The sequence below is a fragment of the Brassica napus genome, chromosome A1 (genome assembly GCF_020379485.1).
Source record: "Brassica napus cultivar Da-Ae chromosome A1, Da-Ae, whole genome shotgun sequence".
In the NCBI taxonomy this organism is placed as follows: Eukaryota; Viridiplantae; Streptophyta; class Magnoliopsida; order Brassicales; family Brassicaceae; genus Brassica; species Brassica napus.
The window spans coordinates 7,077,513-7,098,093 of NC_063434.1; the positions used below are offsets into that span (position 1 = coordinate 7,077,513).

General features: G+C 36.8%; 5 protein-coding genes and 1 pseudogene across 6 annotated transcripts; 3 read left to right on the plus strand and 3 right to left on the minus strand.

Moving 5' to 3' along the window:
* The first annotated feature begins 2,149 nt into the window (after positions 1 to 2,149).
* Positions 2,150 to 5,425, plus strand: LOC106440686 (cysteine-rich receptor-like protein kinase 11). 2 transcript variants are annotated; one of them, XM_013882418.3, is made up of 7 exons: positions 2,538 to 3,540; positions 3,615 to 3,746; positions 3,843 to 3,964; positions 4,053 to 4,263; positions 4,350 to 4,587; positions 4,671 to 4,830; positions 4,921 to 5,358. In XM_013882418.3, exons 1-7 carry the CDS (start codon positions 2,694 to 2,696, stop codon positions 5,251 to 5,253), a joined length of 2,043 nt encoding a protein of 680 aa, XP_013737872.2. In that variant the 5' UTR covers positions 2,538 to 2,693; the 3' UTR covers positions 5,254 to 5,358. The 2 variants fall into 2 exon arrangements, with proteins under 2 accessions (XP_022549278.2, XP_013737872.2); XM_022693557.2 differs by lacking the exon at positions 3,615 to 3,746 and having other exon boundaries at positions 2,150 to 3,540; positions 4,921 to 5,425.
* Positions 5,426 to 6,151: 726 nt separating this feature from the next.
* Positions 6,152 to 9,265, plus strand: LOC106358693 (cysteine-rich receptor-like protein kinase 11). Its single transcript, XM_022693558.2, has 7 exons — positions 6,152 to 7,402; positions 7,487 to 7,618; positions 7,722 to 7,843; positions 7,933 to 8,143; positions 8,230 to 8,467; positions 8,541 to 8,700; positions 8,777 to 9,265. Exons 1-7 carry the CDS (start codon positions 6,568 to 6,570, stop codon positions 9,050 to 9,052), a joined length of 1,974 nt encoding a protein of 657 aa, XP_022549279.2. The 5' UTR covers positions 6,152 to 6,567; the 3' UTR covers positions 9,053 to 9,265.
* A 475-nt stretch (positions 9,266 to 9,740) lies between these two features.
* Positions 9,741 to 11,792, plus strand: LOC106440675 (annotated as a pseudogene).
* LOC106440665 (probable serine/threonine-protein kinase At1g09600) lies at positions 11,765 to 15,666 on the minus strand. Its single transcript, XM_013882395.3, has 6 exons — positions 13,493 to 15,666; positions 13,137 to 13,424; positions 12,761 to 13,078; positions 12,460 to 12,681; positions 12,189 to 12,371; positions 11,765 to 12,124 (listed from the first exon to the last, which is right to left on the minus strand). The coding sequence occupies exons 1-6, from the start codon at positions 13,826 to 13,828 to the stop codon at positions 11,831 to 11,833; spliced, it is 1,641 nt and encodes a 546-aa protein (XP_013737849.2). The 5' UTR covers positions 13,829 to 15,666; the 3' UTR covers positions 11,765 to 11,830.
* On the minus strand, positions 14,367 to 14,792 carry LOC106358684. Its single transcript, XM_013798503.2, has one exon. The coding sequence runs from the start codon at positions 14,790 to 14,792 to the stop codon at positions 14,367 to 14,369; it is 426 nt and encodes a 141-aa protein (XP_013653957.2).
* A 205-nt stretch (positions 15,667 to 15,871) lies between the features above and the next one.
* Positions 15,872 to 19,838, minus strand: LOC106358676 (agamous-like MADS-box protein AGL19). The gene is made up of 8 exons (XM_048740963.1): positions 19,453 to 19,838; positions 18,974 to 19,167; positions 17,205 to 17,283; positions 17,068 to 17,129; positions 16,880 to 16,979; positions 16,486 to 16,527; positions 16,262 to 16,303; positions 15,872 to 16,167 (listed from the first exon to the last, which is right to left on the minus strand). Exons 2-8 carry the CDS (start codon positions 19,153 to 19,155, stop codon positions 16,009 to 16,011), a joined length of 666 nt encoding a protein of 221 aa, XP_048596920.1. The 5' UTR covers positions 19,156 to 19,167; positions 19,453 to 19,838; the 3' UTR covers positions 15,872 to 16,008.
* Between the last annotated feature and the right edge of the window lie 743 nt (positions 19,839 to 20,581).

Sequence of the window (20,581 nt, forward strand, 5' to 3'; positions counted from 1 at the left end):
TAAAAGAGTAACAAATTTTCGCCACTATATTGGAGAATTTCTTATATCAAAATTTGGAAAGCATATTCATTATATGAAACAAGACAAAACAGAGTACTAAGTACTGTTCTTGAATTGTTTTTTTCTAATATAAATATTTTAAAAACAGTTACATGCCATGACTGACCTAGAAAAAGACTCTTATTCGACCTCAACTATTCGTGTCGGGCTTTTTTATACCCAAACAGAAGATAAGTGCTAAATACGACATAAGCTAAAAAAAATTTAAATTATAGACCAGAACTCTGAATCATGTGCATAAACCTACATTGACTAACACCACATTAGTCAACCGTTATGTTAGACAAAACGACGTCGTTTTGTTCTATTGTTTTTTTACTATATTTAAAACATATATATTTTGATTTGTATACTCTAAAGAAAAAAATTATTCTTGTTTACAAATTTTACTAAGTACAAATTATAACTGCATCAATAGTTATCTAATTTTAATTTTGTTTACAAATTTTATTTAGAACTATTTTATTCTCAAATAGTTATCTAATTTAAAATATTTAAATTTTAAAAATCTATATATAATAGTGATTATATTTTTTAAAAATCAAAACCTAACTTTTAAAATAAACAATCTACAAAAATTATTGTTTTGATTTTTTTTTAAAAAAAAATTACAATCATTTATATATATATATATTTGAATTTTAAATATCTTAAATTAGATAACTATTTGAGAAATATCATTTTAAAACTAGATTGAATAATTTATGAAATATATATATTTTTTAATTTTTATCACATGTGTAAAAGTGTAAAAAACTTAAAATACATCAATTATTGATGCAATTATAATTTGCAATAAATAAAATCTGTAAACAATAATATTTTTTCTCTTAGAATATACAAATCTAAATATACATGTTATAAATTTAATAAGGATACAATAGAATTGTCGTAGCATAGTGGTAAGTAAGACTATAATATCTCTGCGGGACCAATGTTCGTTTCCCAAAAAAACAAACTTTTTAAAAAAAATTCTCCATTACAAAATGATGTTGTTTTGTCTAACGTAACGGTTGACTAAAACAGTGTTAGTCAATGTAGGTTTATGCACACGATTCAGAGTTCAAATCTATAATTTAAATTATTTTTAGTTTATTTCGTATTTATCGTTTATCTTTTTGTTTGGGTATAAATAAGGGCTTTTTGCAGAATTGACCTACAAATACGAATAGTAAATGTCGAAAAAGCGCTCTTTTCCCCAAGTCACACAGTTCACACATCTACTATTAAAAAGCATGAGGATCAAAAATAACCAGAAATTATCGAAACGTTAGTTCCTATTGACTTCTGTAGTTGAAGAAGAAAAACATTTAACCGCCTCTATCTCTGTTCCACATCCACGGTTCCCTCGTCCGCGATCCGTTAACTGTAAGTGAGCCTTTCTAGCGCCCTTTGTTGAATTGTTATTTTTTTGTTTTCACCTTTTTAGCCCGCCTTCAAATGTTACGAAAATGCACGTTCATTCGTTGGAATATGGTTGAAGCTGCAACAAAAAGATTCCAATGCGAAGGTGGATTCGGCGAGGTTAGCTGGATGAGTTAAGTTTCTATAACATGTTACAAAAGTTAAAGAGTTCATGGGGGAGGTTCACTTAGTTACTTCACTTAAACCGGTTAGGATGCATGCATGATGCAACCTCCGAAATTGGACGGATACGGCACGAATATATCCGTATATGAATTAACGATTTTTTTAACTAAATGTTAAATTATTCAAATAAAGTCGTTTGGTTAGAAACTGAATGGTTGAGGACTTGGTCTCGTTAGAAACTAGAGCTGAAAAATACTACTCTCCGGGGGGAAAAATCAATAAAGCATCAACATCATATCATCTTGTAGTGGAACGCGTAATTTGGGCAAGAAGACTTTTCGAGTCACTTCGGTCCACTTGATTTTAGGCTAGCCTTTACATCCAGTGTCGGTCCAACATTTTCAAAATTTTCTTGATGCCCTAGGCTCATTTAAAATTTTATGTCCATGCTATTCTTGTAAATTTTTTATAGTACCCAATATATGACTAAAATTGTCTATTGAATCATGATGCCCGGTCAGTTGCTTTGCCTATACTTCGGACCGGCCATGTTTACTGTAGAGGCTTTCCAGCACTAAGAAGCTGTTGGCTTAACGACTCTTTCTTGGAACCTTTTGTGCCCGCCTGTTTCACTTCTGCGCCGGAGGGGAATGGGATTCAAACCCATGATACAATATTCCTGTATGTCGATTTAGCAAACCAGTGCCTTACCTCATATGATAACAAGTACCCACATGAAAGATGGCGCAAATCATGACAAGCATACATAAAACAAAATTTGAAGTGGGAGTCAATTCCACACAACGCAACTATTCTCACGCCTACAATAAAAATATATATATCTGTAATGACCACATCTGTCTTTTATCCATTGGCTTCTAGTAATATAGTATACCACTCGTGTCGTCAGTATTCTGGGTCCAAATTAGAAATTCAAGATTATTATTATTATTATTTAACGTTGACTTTTGACTTATCGTGCCGTTTGAAAGTTTTGAGGTTCACTGATTTCAGAGAAACTTCCATTTGCTGTTTAAAGCTTGTAAGAAACGAACATATACTAAAGAAAAATATTTTGCTTTTGCTACAATCTTAAAGAGATTATGAAGCAGTGGTGTTTGCTTTCAATCCTCTGTTTTGTCCTAATAAGCTTTGGCATTGCTTCGGTTTCAGCACAAACATGTATGGATAATGATGGGCATTTCAGGCCCAACGGTACTTACGACACAAACCGGCGTCTTATCCTCTCTTCACTACCTTCCAACGTCACGACTCAAGAGGGCCTCTTCTTCAACGGTTCCATCGGACAAGAACCCAACCGTGTCTACGCAATAGGGATATGCATCCCAGGCTCAACTCCACAGGACTGTTCTGATTGTATCAAGTCCGCGTCTGATGGTTTGATACATAGTTGTCCTAACCAAACAAACGCGTTTACATGGCCCGGTGACCCCACGCTTTGCTATGTTCGCTACTCCAACACTTCTTTCTTAGGATCTTCGGATCTGGACCCGCATCCACTGTTCTTCAACACAGGAGATATCAACTCAAATCTAACCGAGTTCACGACAATATGGGAAGGCTTAGTTGTTCGTATGATTGATGTAGCCTCCACAGCAAAAAACACACCATCCTCTAGTAATAATCATTATAAAGCTGATATGGCACCCTTGACTGCTCTTGAGAATATATATGCTTTAATGCAATGCACGCCTGATCTTTCCTCTGGTGACTGTGATAACTGTCTGCGGCAGAGCGCAAGGGACTACCAGTCATGCTGTTGTCAGAAACGAGGAGGCGTTGTTATGCGGCCAAGCTGCTTTTTCAGGTGGGACTTGTATAAATACTCTAAGGCCTTTGATAATATCACGGTGGCTTCTCCTCCTCCTCCTCTTCCTCCTATGGCTTCTCCTCCTCCTGGAGATGATCATGCCAGAAGGACCAATAATGGTAAGTTTTTTCAAAATTATGATTATATGAATAACTGAAAAAAATGACATTATTTATCATGTGATTATGAGAAGATAGCAAAGGAACCCCATCTGGAGTTGTCGCGGCTATTATAGTTCCAACCGTCATTACCGTCTTTATACTTCTTGTTATAGGAGTTGTTCTTTGTCGGAGGATAATGTCAACGCAAAGAACTGAAGTCGAATGTTAGTTTCTTGTGTTTAGCTCTCGCTGTTTCCGTTCATTATAAGCATATCCAAGAGAAAAACATGAAGCAGAACTAATACACATTTGCTTTGCAGCTGATAGTGATATTTCAACAACACATTCATCGCAATATGACTTTAAGACAATTGAAGCTGCAACAAACAAGTTTTCCAGGAGTAATAAGCTCGGTGAAGGTGGATTCGGCGAAGTTTACAAGGTAAGAAGGTCCAAATATTCCATTTTACTAAGTTACTGTAGGTTATGAAAATAACCAGCTATGCTTGTTTCATTCAATGGTATTGTAGGGTACACTTTCAAATGGAACTGAAGTGGCTGTGAAGCGACTGTCGAAAAATTCAGGACAAGGGATAAGAGAGTTCAAGAACGAGGCTGTCCTTGTCTCAAAACTTCAACACAGGAATTTGGTTAGGCTTCTTGGATTCTGTTTGGAAGGAGATGAAAAGATTCTGATCTACGAGTTTGTCCCCAACAAAAGCCTTAACCATTTCCTATTTGGTATGGCTCCAATAGTTTTTCCTTATTTTTGGAAGGAATATTCTTGCTCAGTTTTAAAGTGACTGATCGTACATGGACATGAGCAGACCCTGAGAAGCAAAGCCAACTAAACTGGACTAAGCGATACAAGATCATTGGAGGGATAGCTAGAGGAATTCTTTATCTTCATCAAGATTCACAGCTCACAATCATACACCGTGATCTCAAAGCCAGCAACATTCTGTTAGATGCCAATATGAACCCAAAAATTTCAGATTTTGGGTTGTCGACAATCTTTGGAATGGATCAAACCCGAGGCAATACCAGCAGAATTGCTGGAACATAGTAAGTTCTGCTATAGCTGACACAACACACAGAGTTTGTCTAACCTTTTTAACGGCATATTAACCCGAGTTGTATGTTTTCAGTGGTTACATGTCTCCTGAGTATGCAATGCATGGTCAGTACTCCATGAAATCTGACATTTACAGCTTTGGAGTCTTAGTTCTCGAGATTATAAGTGGCAAGAAAAACAGCAGAGCTTACCAGATGGATGAAACTAGCACTCCTGGCAACTTGGTCACTTATGTGAGTATGAAGAAAAACAACAATTTTTTTTCTCTATAAATAACATATAACAAACGTATGACCGAGTTTCTTGATTGTTCATTATGTTAGGTTTGGATGCTTTGGAAAAATGGATTGCCACTTGAGCTGGTGGATCCAGCTATTGGAAAGAACTATCATAGTAATGAAGTCACTAGATGCATCCATATCGCACTCTTATGTGTACAAGAAAATCCAGAAGACCGACCAATGTTATCAACTATCATCTTGATGCTCACTAGCAACACAATCACTGTACCAGTGCCTCGCCTACCAAGTTTCATCCCTCGGAGCAGGCAGGAACTGGACCAGATATCTGAAGGACTAGAATCAAGTCAATCTACAGGAAGATCTGTTGGTCATTCTGTGAATGACGTGTCAATAACTGATTTAGACCCTCGTTAAAGATATGAGTATATTCTCTATGTGGAAACTTGCGTGGGACTTGTATAATCTTATTTCATGTATTCTCTCTGTTAAGAATTTAATATTTAGCATTCGTTTAGGTGACTGGAATATTCTCTTTTCAATGCAAAAATCATAGTAACACGTTTTAGGCTGTTTAGCCGTTGGAGGATCTTTAGTATCCAAAAGAGGAAAGCATATCAATATATGAAACAGGACAAAAACAGAGTAGTAATGTTTATGAGTTGTCTTTTAATAAGATCTCCTTGTTTCACACGGCAACAGTTCTGATGACCAAAAAAAAACAGTTCTGATACTCCCCAACGCTGTTTCTCAAACAAGTGTTGCACTCAGCATTTGATTATAAAGCAGCTGATATATGATAAGCATACTTTAAAGTTTAAAACACACGTTCATTTGTTGTAAATTTTTGTATAAATCTTATTTCATGTATTCTCTCTGTCTTAGCTCAACTCCAGTTTAGAAATACTTAGCATAAATGACTGGAGTATTCTCCTTTCAATGCAAAAAAAAAAAATGTAACACATTTTCCCCATTGGAGGATTTTCGATATCAAAATAGGGATATCATATTCATTATATGAAACAGGACAAAAACAGAGTATTTAATATTGTTCTTGAATTGTTTGTTTTTGTTTTCACCTTTTCTAGCCCGCCGTGAAATGTTACGAAAATGCACGTACATTCGTTTCAATTTGGTTGAAGCTGCAACAAACAAGATTCCAAGGCGAGGTTAAGCCAAATTTGTATTACATGTTATGAAAGTTAAGAGTCTTGTCTGTGCGAGGTTGACCTAGTCACTTCACTTAAACCATGCAAGTTCCGAAATTAGACGGATACCGGATACGGTACGACTATATCCATATTATGAATTAACTTTTTTTTTGGATTGAATGTCTATTCAAATAAAGTCGTTTGGTTGGAGACGGAATCGTTGAGGACTTGGTCTCACTAGAAACTAGAGCTGAAAATTTGAAAGTGGGGGTGGTCAATTCCACACAACGCAACTTTTCTCACGTCTAAGATAAACGTTGATGTACGTAACGATCATCTTATGTCTTTTAGTCAAAATGGCTTCTAGTAATAATAGTATCACCTATGTCGTCAGTATTATGGATCCACACTTGAAAATCCAACATTATCTTTACTGACGTTGACTTTTGACTTATCGTGACGTTTCTGAAAGCTTTGAGGATCACTATCAGTGAGAAACTTCCATATACTGTTTAAAGCTTGTAAGAAACGAACGGATGCGTTTGCTTTTGCTACAAGCTTATAGTGAATCATAAAGCAGATGAGTTTGTTTTCGATACTCTGTTTTGTCCTAATAAGCTTTGGCGTTGCTTCGGTTTCAGCACAAAGATGTATGAATAGAAAAGGGAATTTCATGCCCAATGGTACCTACGACGCAAACCGCCGTCTCATCCTCTCTTCACTTCCTTCCAACGTCACAAGCAAAGAGGGCCTCTTCTTCAACGGTTCCATCGGACAAGAACCCGACCGTGTCTACGCAGTAGGGATGTGCATCCCTGGATCAACTTCAGATGACTGTTCTGTTTGTATCAAGACCGCGTCTGATCGTTTGATAAAGAATTGTACTAACCAAACAAACGCGTTTGCTTGGCCTGCTGACCCCACGCTTTGCCATGTGCGCTACTCCAACACTTCTTTCTTAGGATCTGCGGATCTGAAACCGCGTGTACTGCTTCCCAAAGAAGGAGATATCATCTCAAATCTAACAGAGTTCACAAAAACATGGGAAGACTTGGTTGTTCGTATGATTGATGCAGCCTCAGCAGCAAAAAGCACCCCATCCTCTAGTAATAACCATTACAGGGCTGATGTTGCACCCTTGACAGTTCTCCAGAACATATACGCTTTGATGCAATGCACGCCTGATCTTTCCTCTGGTGATTGTGATACCTGTCTGCGACAGAGCGCAAGGGCCTACCAGTCATGCTGTGGTCAGAAGCAAGGAGGCGTTGTTACGCGGCCAAGCTGCTTTTTCAGGTGGGACTTGTATGCATACTCTAAGGCCTTTGACAATATCACTGTGGCTTCTCCTCCTCGTCTTCCTCCTGTGGCTTCTCCTCCTCCTGCATATGATCACGCCAGAATGACTGATAGTAGTAAGTGTTTTCAAATTGAAGAAAATTTATGATTGTAGGAATAACTGAAACATATGACATTATTTATTATGTGATTATGAGAAGATAGCAAAGGAATCTCATCTGGAGTTGTCGCGGCTATTACAGTTCCAACTGTTGTTACCGTCTTTATACTGCTTGTTCTAGGATTTGTTCTTTGTTGGAGGAGAGAGTCAATGCAAAGAACTGAAGTTGAATGTTAGTTTCTTGTCTTGTTGTTTCCTTTCATTATAACCATATTTTGTTCTTTAAGCCAAGAGAAGAAAACATGAAGCAGAACTAATAAACCTTTGCTTTGCAGCTGATAGTGATATTTCAACTCCACATTCATCCCAATACGACTTTAAGACAGTTGAAGCTGCAACAAACAAGTTTTCGAGGCATAATAAGCTCGGTGAAGGTGGATTCGGCGAGGTTTACAAGGTGAGGAGTTTTCTATTTTTCATTTTTTGGAAGTTAGTATAGATAATTAAAATAAATGGCTGTGCTTGTTTCATTCAATGGTATTGTAGGGTACACTTTCAAATGGAACAGAAGTGGCTGTGAAGCGACTGTCAGAAAAGTCAGGACAAGGGATAAGAGAGTTCAAGAACGAAGCTGTTCTTGTCTCAAAACTTCAACATAGGAATTTGGTTAAGCTTCTTGGATTCTGTCTGGAAGGAGAAGAAAAGATTCTGATCTATGAGTTTGTCCCCAACAAAAGCCTTGACTATTTCCTATTTGGTATGGTTCCTTTCAATAGCTTTTCTTATTGGAATGATTCTTCTTCAGGTTTTAAACTGATTGATCTTACATATGGAGATGAACAGACCCTGAAGAGCAAGACCAGCTTGATTGGACTCAGCGGTACAAAATTATTGGAGGCATTGCTAGAGGGATTCTTTATCTTCATCAAGATTCACAGCTCACAATCATACACCGTGATCTCAAAGCCAGCAACATTCTTTTAGATGCCAATATGAACCCAAAAATTTCAGATTTTGGATTGTCGACAATCTTTGGAATGGAGCAAACTCGAGGCAATACCAGCAGAATAGCTGGAACCTAGTAAGTTCTGCTCACAATGTTTGTTGAACCTTTTTTTCTAACGGCATATTAACCCTGAGTTGCATGTTTTTAGTGGTTACATGTCTCCCGAGTATGCAATGCAAGGTCAATACTCCATGAAATCTGACATTTACAGCTTTGGAGTCTTAGTTCTTGAAATTATTAGTGGCAAGAAAAACGGCGGAGTTTACCAGATGGATGAAACTAGTACTCCTGGCAACTTGGTCACTTACGTGAGCATAATGCCCAATTTTTTTAAATAACATATTTCAAGATATGACTGATTTTCTTGATTGTTCATTGTGTTAGGCTTGGAAGCTTTGGAAAAATGGATCACCACTAGAGCTGGTGGATCTAGCCATTGGAAGGAATCATGAGAGTAATGAAGTCACTAGATGCATCCATATCGCGCTCTTATGTGTACAAGACAATCCAGAAGACCGTCCAATGTTATCAACTATCATCTTGATGCTCACTAGTAACACAATCACTCTACCGGTGCCTCGCCTACCAAGTTTCATCTCTCGGAGCAGGCATGAACTGGAGCAGGTATCTGAGGGACTAGAATCAAGTCAATCTACATGAAGATATGTTGGTTATTCTGTGAATGGCGTGTCAATAACTGATTTAGAGGCTCCTTAAAGATGGAAGTATTCTCTATATGTACAAATTTGAATGATGCTTTGTATAATCTTATTCCATGTATTCTCTCTGTTTAGAATTTAATATTTAGCATTCATATAGGTTACCGAAATATTTTCTCTTCAGTATAAAAATCTTAGTAACACATTCTCGCCATTAGAGGATCTTCATTCTTCAATATCAAAATCCGGAAAGCTTATTATCAATATATGAAACAGGATGAAAACAGAGTAGTAATGTTTGTGAATCGTCTTTTAACAGACCTCCTTGTATCACACGGCAACAATTCTGATAATCCCCAACGCTTTTTCTCAAACAATTAATGTTGCAATAAACATTTGATTGTATGTGCGAAGCTGATTTTGATTCTTTCAATTGTTTTGTAGCTCGTCTTTGACTTAATATGCTAATTCCGTCTAAGGTCCAGAATTTTCACAGTAAAAAAAAATTTGCTAAATCCTTATCACTAAATTAACGATTCAAACCACTCTTGTTACAGCACAGAGGGTTATTCTTTAGATCGGAATATCTAAAAGTTAACTCCTATACTGGGAGAGATTTTGATTTCCACCACTAAACTCTTATTAGTTATTACTAGACTAGCGATTTTTTAATTCAAACCGGTTAATTACTAAACCGAGATAGCATGAACCGGAAACCAAAGCTATTAACCACGATTTCTTCCCTTCCCCCCGCCTCAGTCGTTCCTCTGCGGATTCTCATTTTTTATGCGGTAAGGAAAGAGGGTCTAACCTTCTGGTTGGAATGGTGGTTTTAGGATACTGTGCTTCTCTGTTTGCTTCCGTTGAAAGTTGAAAACTTTTGCAGAGGAATTAAACGCCTGAGTCAATTTGGAATCAATTACGTTTAAATTAGATGTTAAGAGAATACTAAATGAACAAAGTTCAGTTCTTGTAGTAATTTTGCATTTGAAATGTCTTTTTTTTAATGTTTGACTTATGAGCAGGTGGAATTTTGAAACGTCTTGTGATGATAAAGTCTTTGGCTTCTCCTTGCAGTGTATGTAACTGTATCCTTTTCCTACTCTTGAGTCTTACTAGTCAATCAACAGTGTCTAATGTAACCTTTTTTTAATTTAATCCAGAAGCATGTCGTTGACCATATGAGTCTTGCGATGACACACCTATTTACTACTTTGTTTAGGGAGCTGGATCTCAGAAACTCAAGTTTGACAGAACTTGTAAGAAAGTGAAGCAGAGAGCAGTAAGAATGGAACTCACAATCACTCAACCTGATGATTGGCATCTTCATCTCCGTGATGGTGATCTTCTTCACGCTGTTGTTCCCCACAGGTCATATAACCTCCTGCATTTTTTATATTAAGATGAATTTGCATTTGATTTCACTGCTTTGATGCTTGTGTTTTGTCTGATGGAAATGGGTTGTGTGTAGTGCGAGTAATTTTAGGAGAGCGATTGTGATGCCGAATCTGAAGCCTCCTGTTACAACCACTTCAGCTGCCATTACTTACCGTGAATCCATCATGAAAGCTTTGCCACATGGGAGCAGCTTTGATCCATTAATGACTCTTTATTTGACTGACAAAACCCATCCTCATGAGATCAAGCTTGCCCGTATGTTCCTTTGCCATTGTTTCTTCCTCATGTTTCAAGTAGTCAGATACATTGTCATCTTATGTATAATATAATCTCGTTTTTTTTTCAAAAGGGGAAAGTGGTGTGGTTTACGCGGTGAAGCTGTACCCTGCTGGAGCCACAACCAACTCTCAAGATGGTGTCACAGACCTCTTTGGAAAATGCTTACCAGTCCTAGAAGAGATGGTCAAACAAAACATGCCTCTTCTGGTAAAATAAATCACACGCCAGATTAGACTTTCTAGACTTTATTGTCTAAGGAATGTTTTTGGTTAGGTTCATGGAGAGGTCACAGATCCGAATATCGATGTCTTCGACCGCGAGAAAATCTTCATCGAGACAGTTCTGCAGCCTCTAATCCAGCGCCTTCCACAGCTTAAAGTAGTGATGGAACACATCACTACCATGGATGCTGTGAGCTTTGTTCAATCTTGCAAAGGTGGTTTTGTGGGAGCAACAGTGACACCACAACATCTCCTTCTCAACAGGAACGCTCTTTTCCAAGGAGGATTTCAACCGCACAACTACTGCCTTCCCGTTCTCAAAAGAGAGATTCACCGTATGTTCTGTTCTTCACTCTCCCTCATTGAGATTCACTGAGGCTTCATTTCTTATAGCTTTTACTTCAAATTTTAACAGGAGAAGCCATTGTTAAAGCTGTAACTAGCGGAAGCAAGAAGTTCTTCCTAGGCACAGATAGTGCACCACACGAACGGAGAAGAAAAGAATCAGCCTGCGGATGTGCTGGTATTTACAGCGCTCCTGTTGCCTTGTCCTTATACGCAAAGGTCTTTGATGAGGCTGGTGCGCTTGACAAGTTGGAAGCATTCACAAGCTTCAATGGACCTGACTTCTATGGCCTACCGAGAAACTCGTCAAAGATTACTCTCAAGAAAGATCCTTGGAAGGTTCCTGAGGCTTTCTCCTTCTCCTTTGGGGATATCATTCCCATGTTTGCTGGAGAAACCCTTCAATGGCAACCATTCTTCGAATGATTTGTATTTTTTGGATTAGATTCCCTTATGATTTATATGCTGAGGAATAAAAAGCAAGAATGTTGTTTATTATGTGTGTTTGAATGTGTTTTTTTTATCCTCCATTGAATCTAATTGACAGTACAATTCTCAATCAGAGTGTGCATGATGCCTACTCTCTCCGAAGAAGATGTCCCATTCTCATAAACTCTAGATGGACTCATTGGCCAAGGTATGTCTTCCTCCATATTCACCGATCCAGCTAGATTCTGGTTGTGCCCATATGGAGACGTGTAAGAGTCTTCTGCTCCAGTTTCATCATCGGTTGTCATGTCCGTAGCTGTTTGCATTTGTCTAGGAGTCTCGTCTTCCTCGTAAGACTTTGTATATGAAGTTTCTCTGCTTGTGGATTCTGAACACGTTCTCTGCAACATATATGCATCATGTTTTACATATTTCTTCTTGAAGAAACCTAAAGATTAGAGATACCTGAAGCTGCTGTGTGAGAGAAGAATCTTCTTGAATTGGCTCTACAGCTTGAGATTCGTTTGTTGTTCTAATTTGTGAAGCTTGCTTTCTAGTTTCACCGCGCTTCTTGATGTCCATTTCTTTACTGGGAATGTACTTTGGTAGAGAAGAGTGATCACAAGCCAATGGCTCAGTGTTAAAGTACTGTTTCACGGTGGCAGAAGTTAACCATACAGAACAACAAAACATACATTTTACGGATGGAACATGTAAAAGATTCAAATCCAAGTACCTCGCTGTTGAGAGCAGTAGCTGCAGTGCCTCGAAGACCCGGATCTATAGAGAGCAAAGTCTCTAGAAGAGAAATAACAGGAACCGGAAACTCTTTGAATGTCTCTTCTATATTTGATCCATATGGAAACATTGGTCTTAACGGAGCCGAGAGCTTTAGCTTAGTCCAATAATCCTCTGAAGGTGATCCACACAACTCGAATATCTTTTGCAGTTGTTCTGTCTTAACATTAGAACAAAGGCCTGAGACTTTTGCTTATGTGGTAATAACAAGACTGGTTTTGAATGTAATAATTGCTTACCTCGTTTTTACCAGGAAGGATAGGCTTTCCAGCGTATATCTCACCTATTACACAGCCTGTGCTCCACATGTCGATGCCAACACTGTAACGAGAAGCTCCAAGCAAAAGCTCAGGAGGTCGGTACCATAGAGTTACAACGTTGGTAGTCAAAGGAACACTGTTGTGAGGATCAAAGAACGTTGACAACCCAAAATCGGCAATCTTGAGGACTCCATGTTGGTTTATGAGAAGATTAGAGCTTTTTATATCTCTGTGAAGCACATGGTTGGTGTGACAATGATCAAGCCCTCTTAAGAGCTGCGTCATGTAGCATTTAACCTGAAAGAGATTGATAAGAATAGAGAGATGGGTACAAAGATGTTATGAAAACAGTTACCTGAGGTTCTGAGAATTCGACACCGAGTAGTGAAGAGAGTCCTAAGAGGTCATGCTCCATGTATTCGAAGATCATGTAGAGGATAGAGGAGTCGTGTTCTACAAGCATTAGCCCTTCTAGTTTGATGATGTTTGGATGGTCTAGCTTGCGGAGGATTGTGATCTCTCTGGCTATACACTTGATGCTTTCTGAGTCGGTGACATCGAAACGGATTCTCTTGAGAGCTACGGTCTTGTTGCGGAGAAGGTCTCTAGCTTTGAACACCTTGCTGAATGTTCCTCTCCCAATCTGTTTATCAAATGAGAATCAATAAGGAGAGGGAGAGTCTTAAAAAGAGAAGAGAGAGAGAGAGAGACTTGTTCTTGCTTCTCGAAGTGAGATTCACGGAGAGGAATCCAACCAGCAAGAGATTCACCAGCGACGGAGATAAGCCACGGCGGCCAACCGGAGTCAGCTAGTTCTGATGAGCGAGGAGGAGGATTAACAACAAGAACGCTCTCTTCTCTCTTCAGCTCCTTAAGACCTAACTTATTATCACTTGCCTTCAACAACTCTGAAACCTTTTGAGCTTGACCATCACCATCACCCTCAGCTATCACCGTTCTTGATGGAGGCATGTGGAAGCGAGGACGGTGTTCCGGCGACTCTTGTGTTGCCGGTTTCTTTCTCCGAGAAGAAATGATGCAACCCATGATGATAAAAGCTTGAAACACACGGCACTGAATGAATGTGTTAACATTGTGAATATGATGGAGAAGAGACAGAATATAGAAATTGCAAATAAAGTAACAAATAAAAAAGCGGAAAGGAGGAAATGTCTGAAGGCTGTTCAGAACCAAATTCGCCGGAAAGTGACAGCACTCTCAACCTTAACTTTTTTCTTTTAAAGGAAAACAAACATATTGACGTGGACCCCAATCCAGAAGGCTAAGTGGCTTATCATTTTTATTCTCTTTAGGTTACGTTAACTTGAAGAACAATCTAATGGTTAACCGATTCGGTTTAGTTCGGTTTGTTTGATGTTTGCTGGTACTTTGAGAATCGGAGATTCGGAGTTACTTTGTATTTTTTTTTGAATTGAATGTTAAATTTAATTCAAAAGAAAAGACTTTTTTACATCATGTATGTCCTTTTTTAATCTTGAATCAAAATAAAAACTCTAACTAACTTTCTCCTCCTGTATTAACTTCTCAAATAAACTTTAAAATGAAACTTCTATCTTGTATCAAACTAATGTTGCATCCCTTCTCCAATCTCTCTATCTCCATTTCTCTGCACTAAATGTGAGCTGTTTCTCATATTTTTATCAAGAAGCTTTATCAATAGGATTGCTGGAGCTTCAACTTCCCCATGCCTTCTTCTATTCTGCTCTCTCCAAACCATATTCACCGTCGCTTGAAACATATACTTAATGAGAAACAAATGCATCTTCCTCCTCGTCGAGTCCCTCATAATTCTCAGTAACTCTTCCCATCTCACTGTGTACTTATCTCTCAAAACCCCCTTCATCAAAGCCTCCCAAATCTGAGCAGAATAAGCACATTCAAAGAATAAATGCTCAAGAGTTTCCAATGGCTCATTGCATAAGACACAAGATACATTGACATTCCCATACCAATATCTCATCATATCTCCAGTAGCAAGTCTTCCTTTCATTGCCGTCCATAATATGAATGAATATTTAGGTGTTGCATATTTGAACCACACTTCATTGTACCAGTGGCAGAGTTGATGTCTTTCTCTAGTGAACTGCCATGTTTCTCTTGATGAGAAAGACCTTTTATATTGACCCTTCCCATTCAACCATAGAGATACATCCTCCTCTTAGGTTATGAGAATTCGACACCGAGTAGTGAAGAGAGTCCTAAGAGGTCATGTTCCATGTACTCAAAGATCATGTAGAGGATAGAGGAGTCGTGTTCTACAAGCATTAGCCCTTCTAGTTTAATGACATTTGGATGGTCTAGCTTGCGGAGGATTGTGATCTCTCTGGCTATACACTTGATGCTTTCTGAGTCGTTTAGATCGAAACGGATTCTTTTCAGAGCTACGATCTTGTTCCGGTGAAGATCTTTAGCTTTGAACACCTTGCTGAATGTTCCTCTCCCAATCTGTTTATCAAATGAGAATCAATAAGGAGAAGGAGAGTCTTAAAAAGAGAAGAGAGAGAGAGGGAGAGGGAGAGGGAGAGACTTGTTCTGTGCTTGATGATCATCATCATCATTAGCTATTATTGTTGCTGGTGGAGGAACTTGGAAGCGAGGACGGTGTTCCGGCGACACCGGTTCTTACTTCGAGAAGAGATGATGCAACCCATATGTTGACAAAAGCTTGAAACCCACGACAGTGGATATACATTGTAATATGAGAGAATATAGAAATTGCAGTTAAAGGAAAGCAAAAAAAAAAAAAGCAGGTAAAGAGAGGGAGATGTCTAAAGTCTGTTGTACAGAACCAAATTCGCCGGAAAGTGACAGCACTTGAATGTCTTCACTTTTTCTTTTATGGAAAAACACACATATTGACGTGGACCCAAATCCAGAAGGCTTAGTGGTGGCTAATCATTTTTATTCTCTTTTAGATTTACGTTAACTTGAGAAACAAGCTAATTGTTAACCAATTCGGTTTAGTCCGCGTTATTCTCTTTAGACTACTACGTTAACTTGAAAAACAACCTAATGGTTAACCTATTCGGTTTACATGAAACATTTTTTTTTTATTTTAACTCCTTAACCAGTTAAATACACATTTTTATTTTAACTCCTTAACCAGTTAAATACACAATGTAATAGGTATTTAACTTATTGACATCTCAGACTTTTGGAAGAAAATATATATAACAAGGTTCATACATAACACACGTTCTTGATGATTAGTTTTGAGGAGGGATTTTCTTCGATTGTCTTGTCTCAGGAGGTCCAATGAACAAACCGGTCTCCACTTCCATGTTGCCATTGTCATCCATGTTCACTTCTGCTGATGATAAGGTTGATGATGATGATGCTACTACTATTGCTCCCATCCCATGCAACTTTTATTTACAATTCACCAAAGCTCTTAATCAGCTAACGTTTTCATTTCATTACAGTAGTAACATTTACCACTAGAGGAAAACATATGTATACCTTCTCCTTCAGCTCTTTATTTTCCTTGATGAGATTCCTCTCCTAAGATTTTGACAAGGAACAGAGAAGTTTTTCTTACTTGAAGTATTGAAAATCGAAATTAAACATTACTTACTACTGGTGTTTCAGAAAAAAAAAAACATTACTTACTTATATCAGTATATAAATAGTTATGTTCATACGTATTAGAGAAATAATAAGAGTAAATGTGAATTTTGGTTTACCTCTTCCTTCAACTTCTCAATTTCTTCACGGAGTAGTTGGTACTGAAAACAATTGAATATACAAATATATGTAAGCAAAAATTTGCATAGTTAAATAATTTAGTGAATATATACACCTTAATCGCATGTACATTCCAATGAATCTTTAAGCCATATATCCACACTAGATGTAGTTGCGTTGTAGATACTCTTTATTACAATATTATCTTGAGATTGATAACATCATTAGTGAAGGCATGCAAATCATGCACATAGACAGCAACGATATACTCAAGCATGGAACTCCACAGACCAAAATTAAATAGCATATTAGATGTTTAATAGAAGGACATGTATTGTTCTACATAAAAGTTTTCATATATACATTCATAGTGTGATTGTCAATAAGATTTACCTTCTTGGCTCTTATCCTGGTCAAGCCTCGCTCCAATTGATTCTCTAACTGTTGCAGCTCCTCAATAGAACATGCATCAATACCTTCTCCAAGCAATTTGCTGCAATTGATATACAAGTTACATGATATGACAGTTTCTAATTCATATCAGTAAGTAATTTGCTCATCCGATATTAACAGTTCCAAACCGTTTAGATATCTCTAGCTGCTCAATCTTTTTTGTTAAACCATATGTCTCGCCTCTTGCTTGCTGTCAACCAAAATATGAATGAGAATTAATTCGAAGCATAACTAAAATCAAAGAATCATAAAGAGTTATGATTACCTGAGAATTATCATCTCTCTTGTGGTTAACTCCAGTTTCTTTGACTCGTCTCTGGTATCGTTCTATTGTTTTTGCGATGCTGAAAATAATTAAGTGAAAACCAAAGAGAGTCAAAAACAAAACTTAATTAGGATATGATCTCATGTTGTGATAAGAAAAACAAAGAGAATTAATCATGTAAATAATGCTTAGTTGCATTGTTACCAAAAGTTAGGATATGATCTCATATGTTCGAGGATAATATGTTATATATATGACTAATATATTTTGACCATTTTTCGTTTCGGATACCCTCTAATTTTGAAACAAAATCTTCTCATTTGATTAAATGAAAACAGAAAATTCGTTCCTCTTGTTCTATGTAAAGATTTGTTCCCATTTACTTCAAAACGCAAAAGATAGTAAATACCATAGCAACACATACATACAGACTGTATATATAGATGCACATGGACATGCTCAAATCGATGCTGAAATAAATAACCTTGGCCCTTTAAATATAATTAAACACTGTGTTAACACTATGATTATGTGGTTAAGAATGCCTAGTTAATTGTGATTAACCTCTCTTGGCTTTGCTCAAAAGACACGTGAGTACACGTATATTCTTGAAGTGTCTAATCGTTTTACTCTATATATATGTTTAATCAGCATCAAACAAAATGATCAGTAAAATTATAACTAAATTAAATACATAAAAATAAGAGAAAACATAGAATGAATATAATTCTGATCTACACACATGCGCTGACTCCTTCACTGTCATTGCTGAAGTAAAGCGTTTGTGTGTGAAAAGTGAAGCAAAATCTCTCTTTGTTGCCACACTTTCACATATTTATACACACATTTAGATAATACATTCATATACACACATATCAAAAGAAGCATGTAGCCTCGCATATTTATCAGAGTACAAATGTTTTACATCATGTACTCACCATGCTTACACATGTCTGTTCATACATAAATGAGTAATCCATCCATTATTTTCAAACGTTCGTAAGAAGAAAAAAAACATATATGTATATACTAATGTGTATATTATATATATAATTACCTATAGAGAGAACCGCACACACACACACACACACACACACTTGTAACATGTCTAAATAAGGAAACATACTGGTACTTCCAAGTATGGTATTTTGCCAAATTCATGAGCATTCTGATAAAAACATATAGGCCTAGTTTGAGTAACTAGAGGACACTACTACTATGCTCAAAACTCACATATAAGAAACTAACTCGATTTTGCTCAAAAAGAAAAACTAACTAGATATCATATGTAGGATAGCATTGACTTTTCTTTGTTATACTTATAAATGGATAAACATTAAAGTTTCCAGATCGAAAATATCTTATTAGAGAGAGAGAGAGAGAGAGAGTGTGCGTGTGTGTGTGTGTTAGTCGGATAGATCAAGTCATCTACAGCAAGAAGCGGATGGCTCACACAAGTACACATATATACATATACACACACACACATATATATACATCATAAGTTGCAGTGCCATGTAAATCTGGTTACTAAACTACAATCCTACAAAAGTACTCCAGTTTCTTTCTCCGATCTACTTTTAATAACAAAAATCACCACTGAAACACTCTCTATCACGACTTTGACAATCACATAACCAAATTTAATCCATTGAATCTATGGTAATAACATCGGACCGGATTACCCCTAAATCCTAATCGATCGGTGAGTTTTAGCTCAAGTAGATGGATAAAATAGAGAAGAGGATAAGATACACATATGTACGTACCCAGAGCTAGAGAACTCATAGAGTTTGGAACTTGGAGAGAAGATGATCAAAGCAACTTCAGCATCACAAAGGACTGATAACTCGAAGGCTTTCTTCAAAAGTCCATTTCTTCTCTTGGAGAAGGTCACTTGCCTGCTCGTTGCGTTCTCTATCCTCTTCATCTCAGTCTTTCCCCTCACCATCCTTATTTAGTCCTAATCAAAAATAATCTTCTGCTTTTTAGTTTAATCACAAAACAGATTAATTTCACTCTATAAAATAATTAAGAATACTATCTTTTTTTTTTGTCAAACAATTAAGAATACTATCTAAATGTTAAAATTAATTAGATGAACTATGTATGGTTCACAATAACATGAACAGCGAAAAGGATGACATCTTAAAACTAAAATCGACTTGTAGAAGGAAAAAGGAAGCTATTTCTGCAATAAATAGAAATCAATGGATCAACGAAAAACTTAAAGATTTCAAGATTTAACCTCTTGATTTGTATGTGTATGCGGTTGGATTGATGTGTTTTTCTATTTGTGTGTATATTTATATCTATTAATCTTATCGATTGGTAGAGGTAGATAAAGAGAAGAAGAGAGATTGTGGGAGGAAGGTGTGTGATACAGATTTCTGGGAACTTCTCTCAGAAACCCTAGATTTATCATGAATGAGGGGAGAGAGAAAACAAAATAAAATTTGATATTTTTATGCTTAATATTCGGTAATCGTCTTTATTATTATTATTATTTCGATGCTTTTTATTAAATTTGCCATTTTATGTTATGCCTATAGTGATCTATATAACCTAGACCTGACTCGCTAGTAGTCTAGTATATTGCACTTTTATTTTTAGAAACAGCATTACGTAATTTATTTCTTCTTTTGGTAAAAACTTTAAATTCATTTGAAGGCCACTACATATAATTTTATAACATTGTGTAATAATTCTTTGCGGGAATAGAAAAGCTTCCAATAGATAACAAGTTTGATTTCATTATTGTGAAAAATAATTCTCCTGGATTTTAATTTTTCAATTTAGAAGTTATTAAATTGTACACTTGGTCTTGTCATAGTACGACGCGTGTATATATGTATCTGTTTATACATACTAGGGTCGGTGTCCGCGCTTCGCGCGGATTACATGTTTAATAAAAGTCCAGTTCAATTAAAATTGAGAGTTGTGAAGTTTCTGAAAGGATAAGTTATGTTTTGTTTATTTTATAATGCGAAGACGTTGACATAGTTTTTGAATAATAAATTGTTTTGAGGAATTCAATATTCGTAAGAGAAAATAGTATTTGAGTGTGCCTATTTAATTGACATAGGAAGTGGTAACGTAAATTTTTTAAAAGTTGGCTGGTGTCGTTTGCTATGAGGCTTAGGATATCAGTTTATTCCTCTTTTGGAAGCGTTATATGATACCAATATCGTTGTCAAAGTAGAAGCGGGATCCATGTGTGGTTGTGAGTGATAGTTTTCCTGAAAAAGTCAAATATATGTAAGCATTTATTTTGACATAAACTTTATGTTTAGTTTATTACCTTCATGTAACCGTGGAATGATACTTGTGATGATTACAATTTGGTTTTTCCTGGTATATATGTGATTTAACTCCCT

What these genes read in the sequence shown, in the direction of transcription:
- LOC106440686 (XM_013882418.3), top strand. Translation starts at nt 2,694, where the DNA reads ATGAAGCAGTGGTGTTTGCTTTCAATCCTCTGTTTTGTCCTAATAAGC. An exon ending in TGCCAGAAGGACCAATAATG is followed by an intron (nt 3,541 to 3,614) that starts GTAAGTTTTTTC and finishes GATTATGAGAAG; the next exon opens with ATAGCAAAGGAACCCCATCT. An exon ending in CCTTAACCATTTCCTATTTG is followed by an intron (nt 4,264 to 4,349) that starts GTATGGCTCCAA and finishes GGACATGAGCAG; the next exon opens with ACCCTGAGAAGCAAAGCCAA.
- LOC106358693 (XM_022693558.2), top strand. Translation starts at nt 6,568, where the DNA reads ATGAGTTTGTTTTCGATACTCTGTTTTGTCCTAATAAGCTTTGGCGTT. An exon ending in CGCCAGAATGACTGATAGTA is followed by an intron (nt 7,403 to 7,486) that starts GTAAGTGTTTTC and finishes GATTATGAGAAG; the next exon opens with ATAGCAAAGGAATCTCATCT. An exon ending in AGCAGAATAGCTGGAACCTA is followed by an intron (nt 8,468 to 8,540) that starts GTAAGTTCTGCT and finishes GCATGTTTTTAG; the next exon opens with TGGTTACATGTCTCCCGAGT.
- LOC106440665 (XM_013882395.3), bottom strand. Translation starts at nt 13,828, where the DNA reads ATGGGTTGCATCATTTCTTCTCGGAGAAAGAAACCGGCAACACAAGAG. An exon ending in TCCTTCCTGGTAAAAACGAG is followed by an intron (nt 12,682 to 12,760) that starts GTAAGCAATTAT and finishes TCTAATGTTAAG; the next exon opens with ACAGAACAACTGCAAAAGAT. An exon ending in CTCTCACACAGCAGCTTCAG is followed by an intron (nt 12,125 to 12,188) that starts GTATCTCTAATC and finishes TATATGTTGCAG; the next exon opens with AGAACGTGTTCAGAATCCAC.
- LOC106358684 (XM_013798503.2), bottom strand. Translation starts at nt 14,792, where the DNA reads ATGAAAGGAAGACTTGCTACTGGAGATATGATGAGATATTGGTATGGG.
- LOC106358676 (XM_048740963.1), bottom strand. Translation starts at nt 19,155, where the DNA reads ATGGTGAGGGGAAAGACTGAGATGAAGAGGATAGAGAACGCAACGAGC. An exon ending in AGAGAGATGATAATTCTCAG is followed by an intron (nt 17,130 to 17,204) that starts GTAATCATAACT and finishes TTTGGTTGACAG; the next exon opens with CAAGCAAGAGGCGAGACATA. An exon ending in ATAAAGAGCTGAAGGAGAAG is followed by an intron (nt 16,168 to 16,261) that starts GTATACATATGT and finishes TGTAAATAAAAG; the next exon opens with TTGCATGGGATGGGAGCAAT.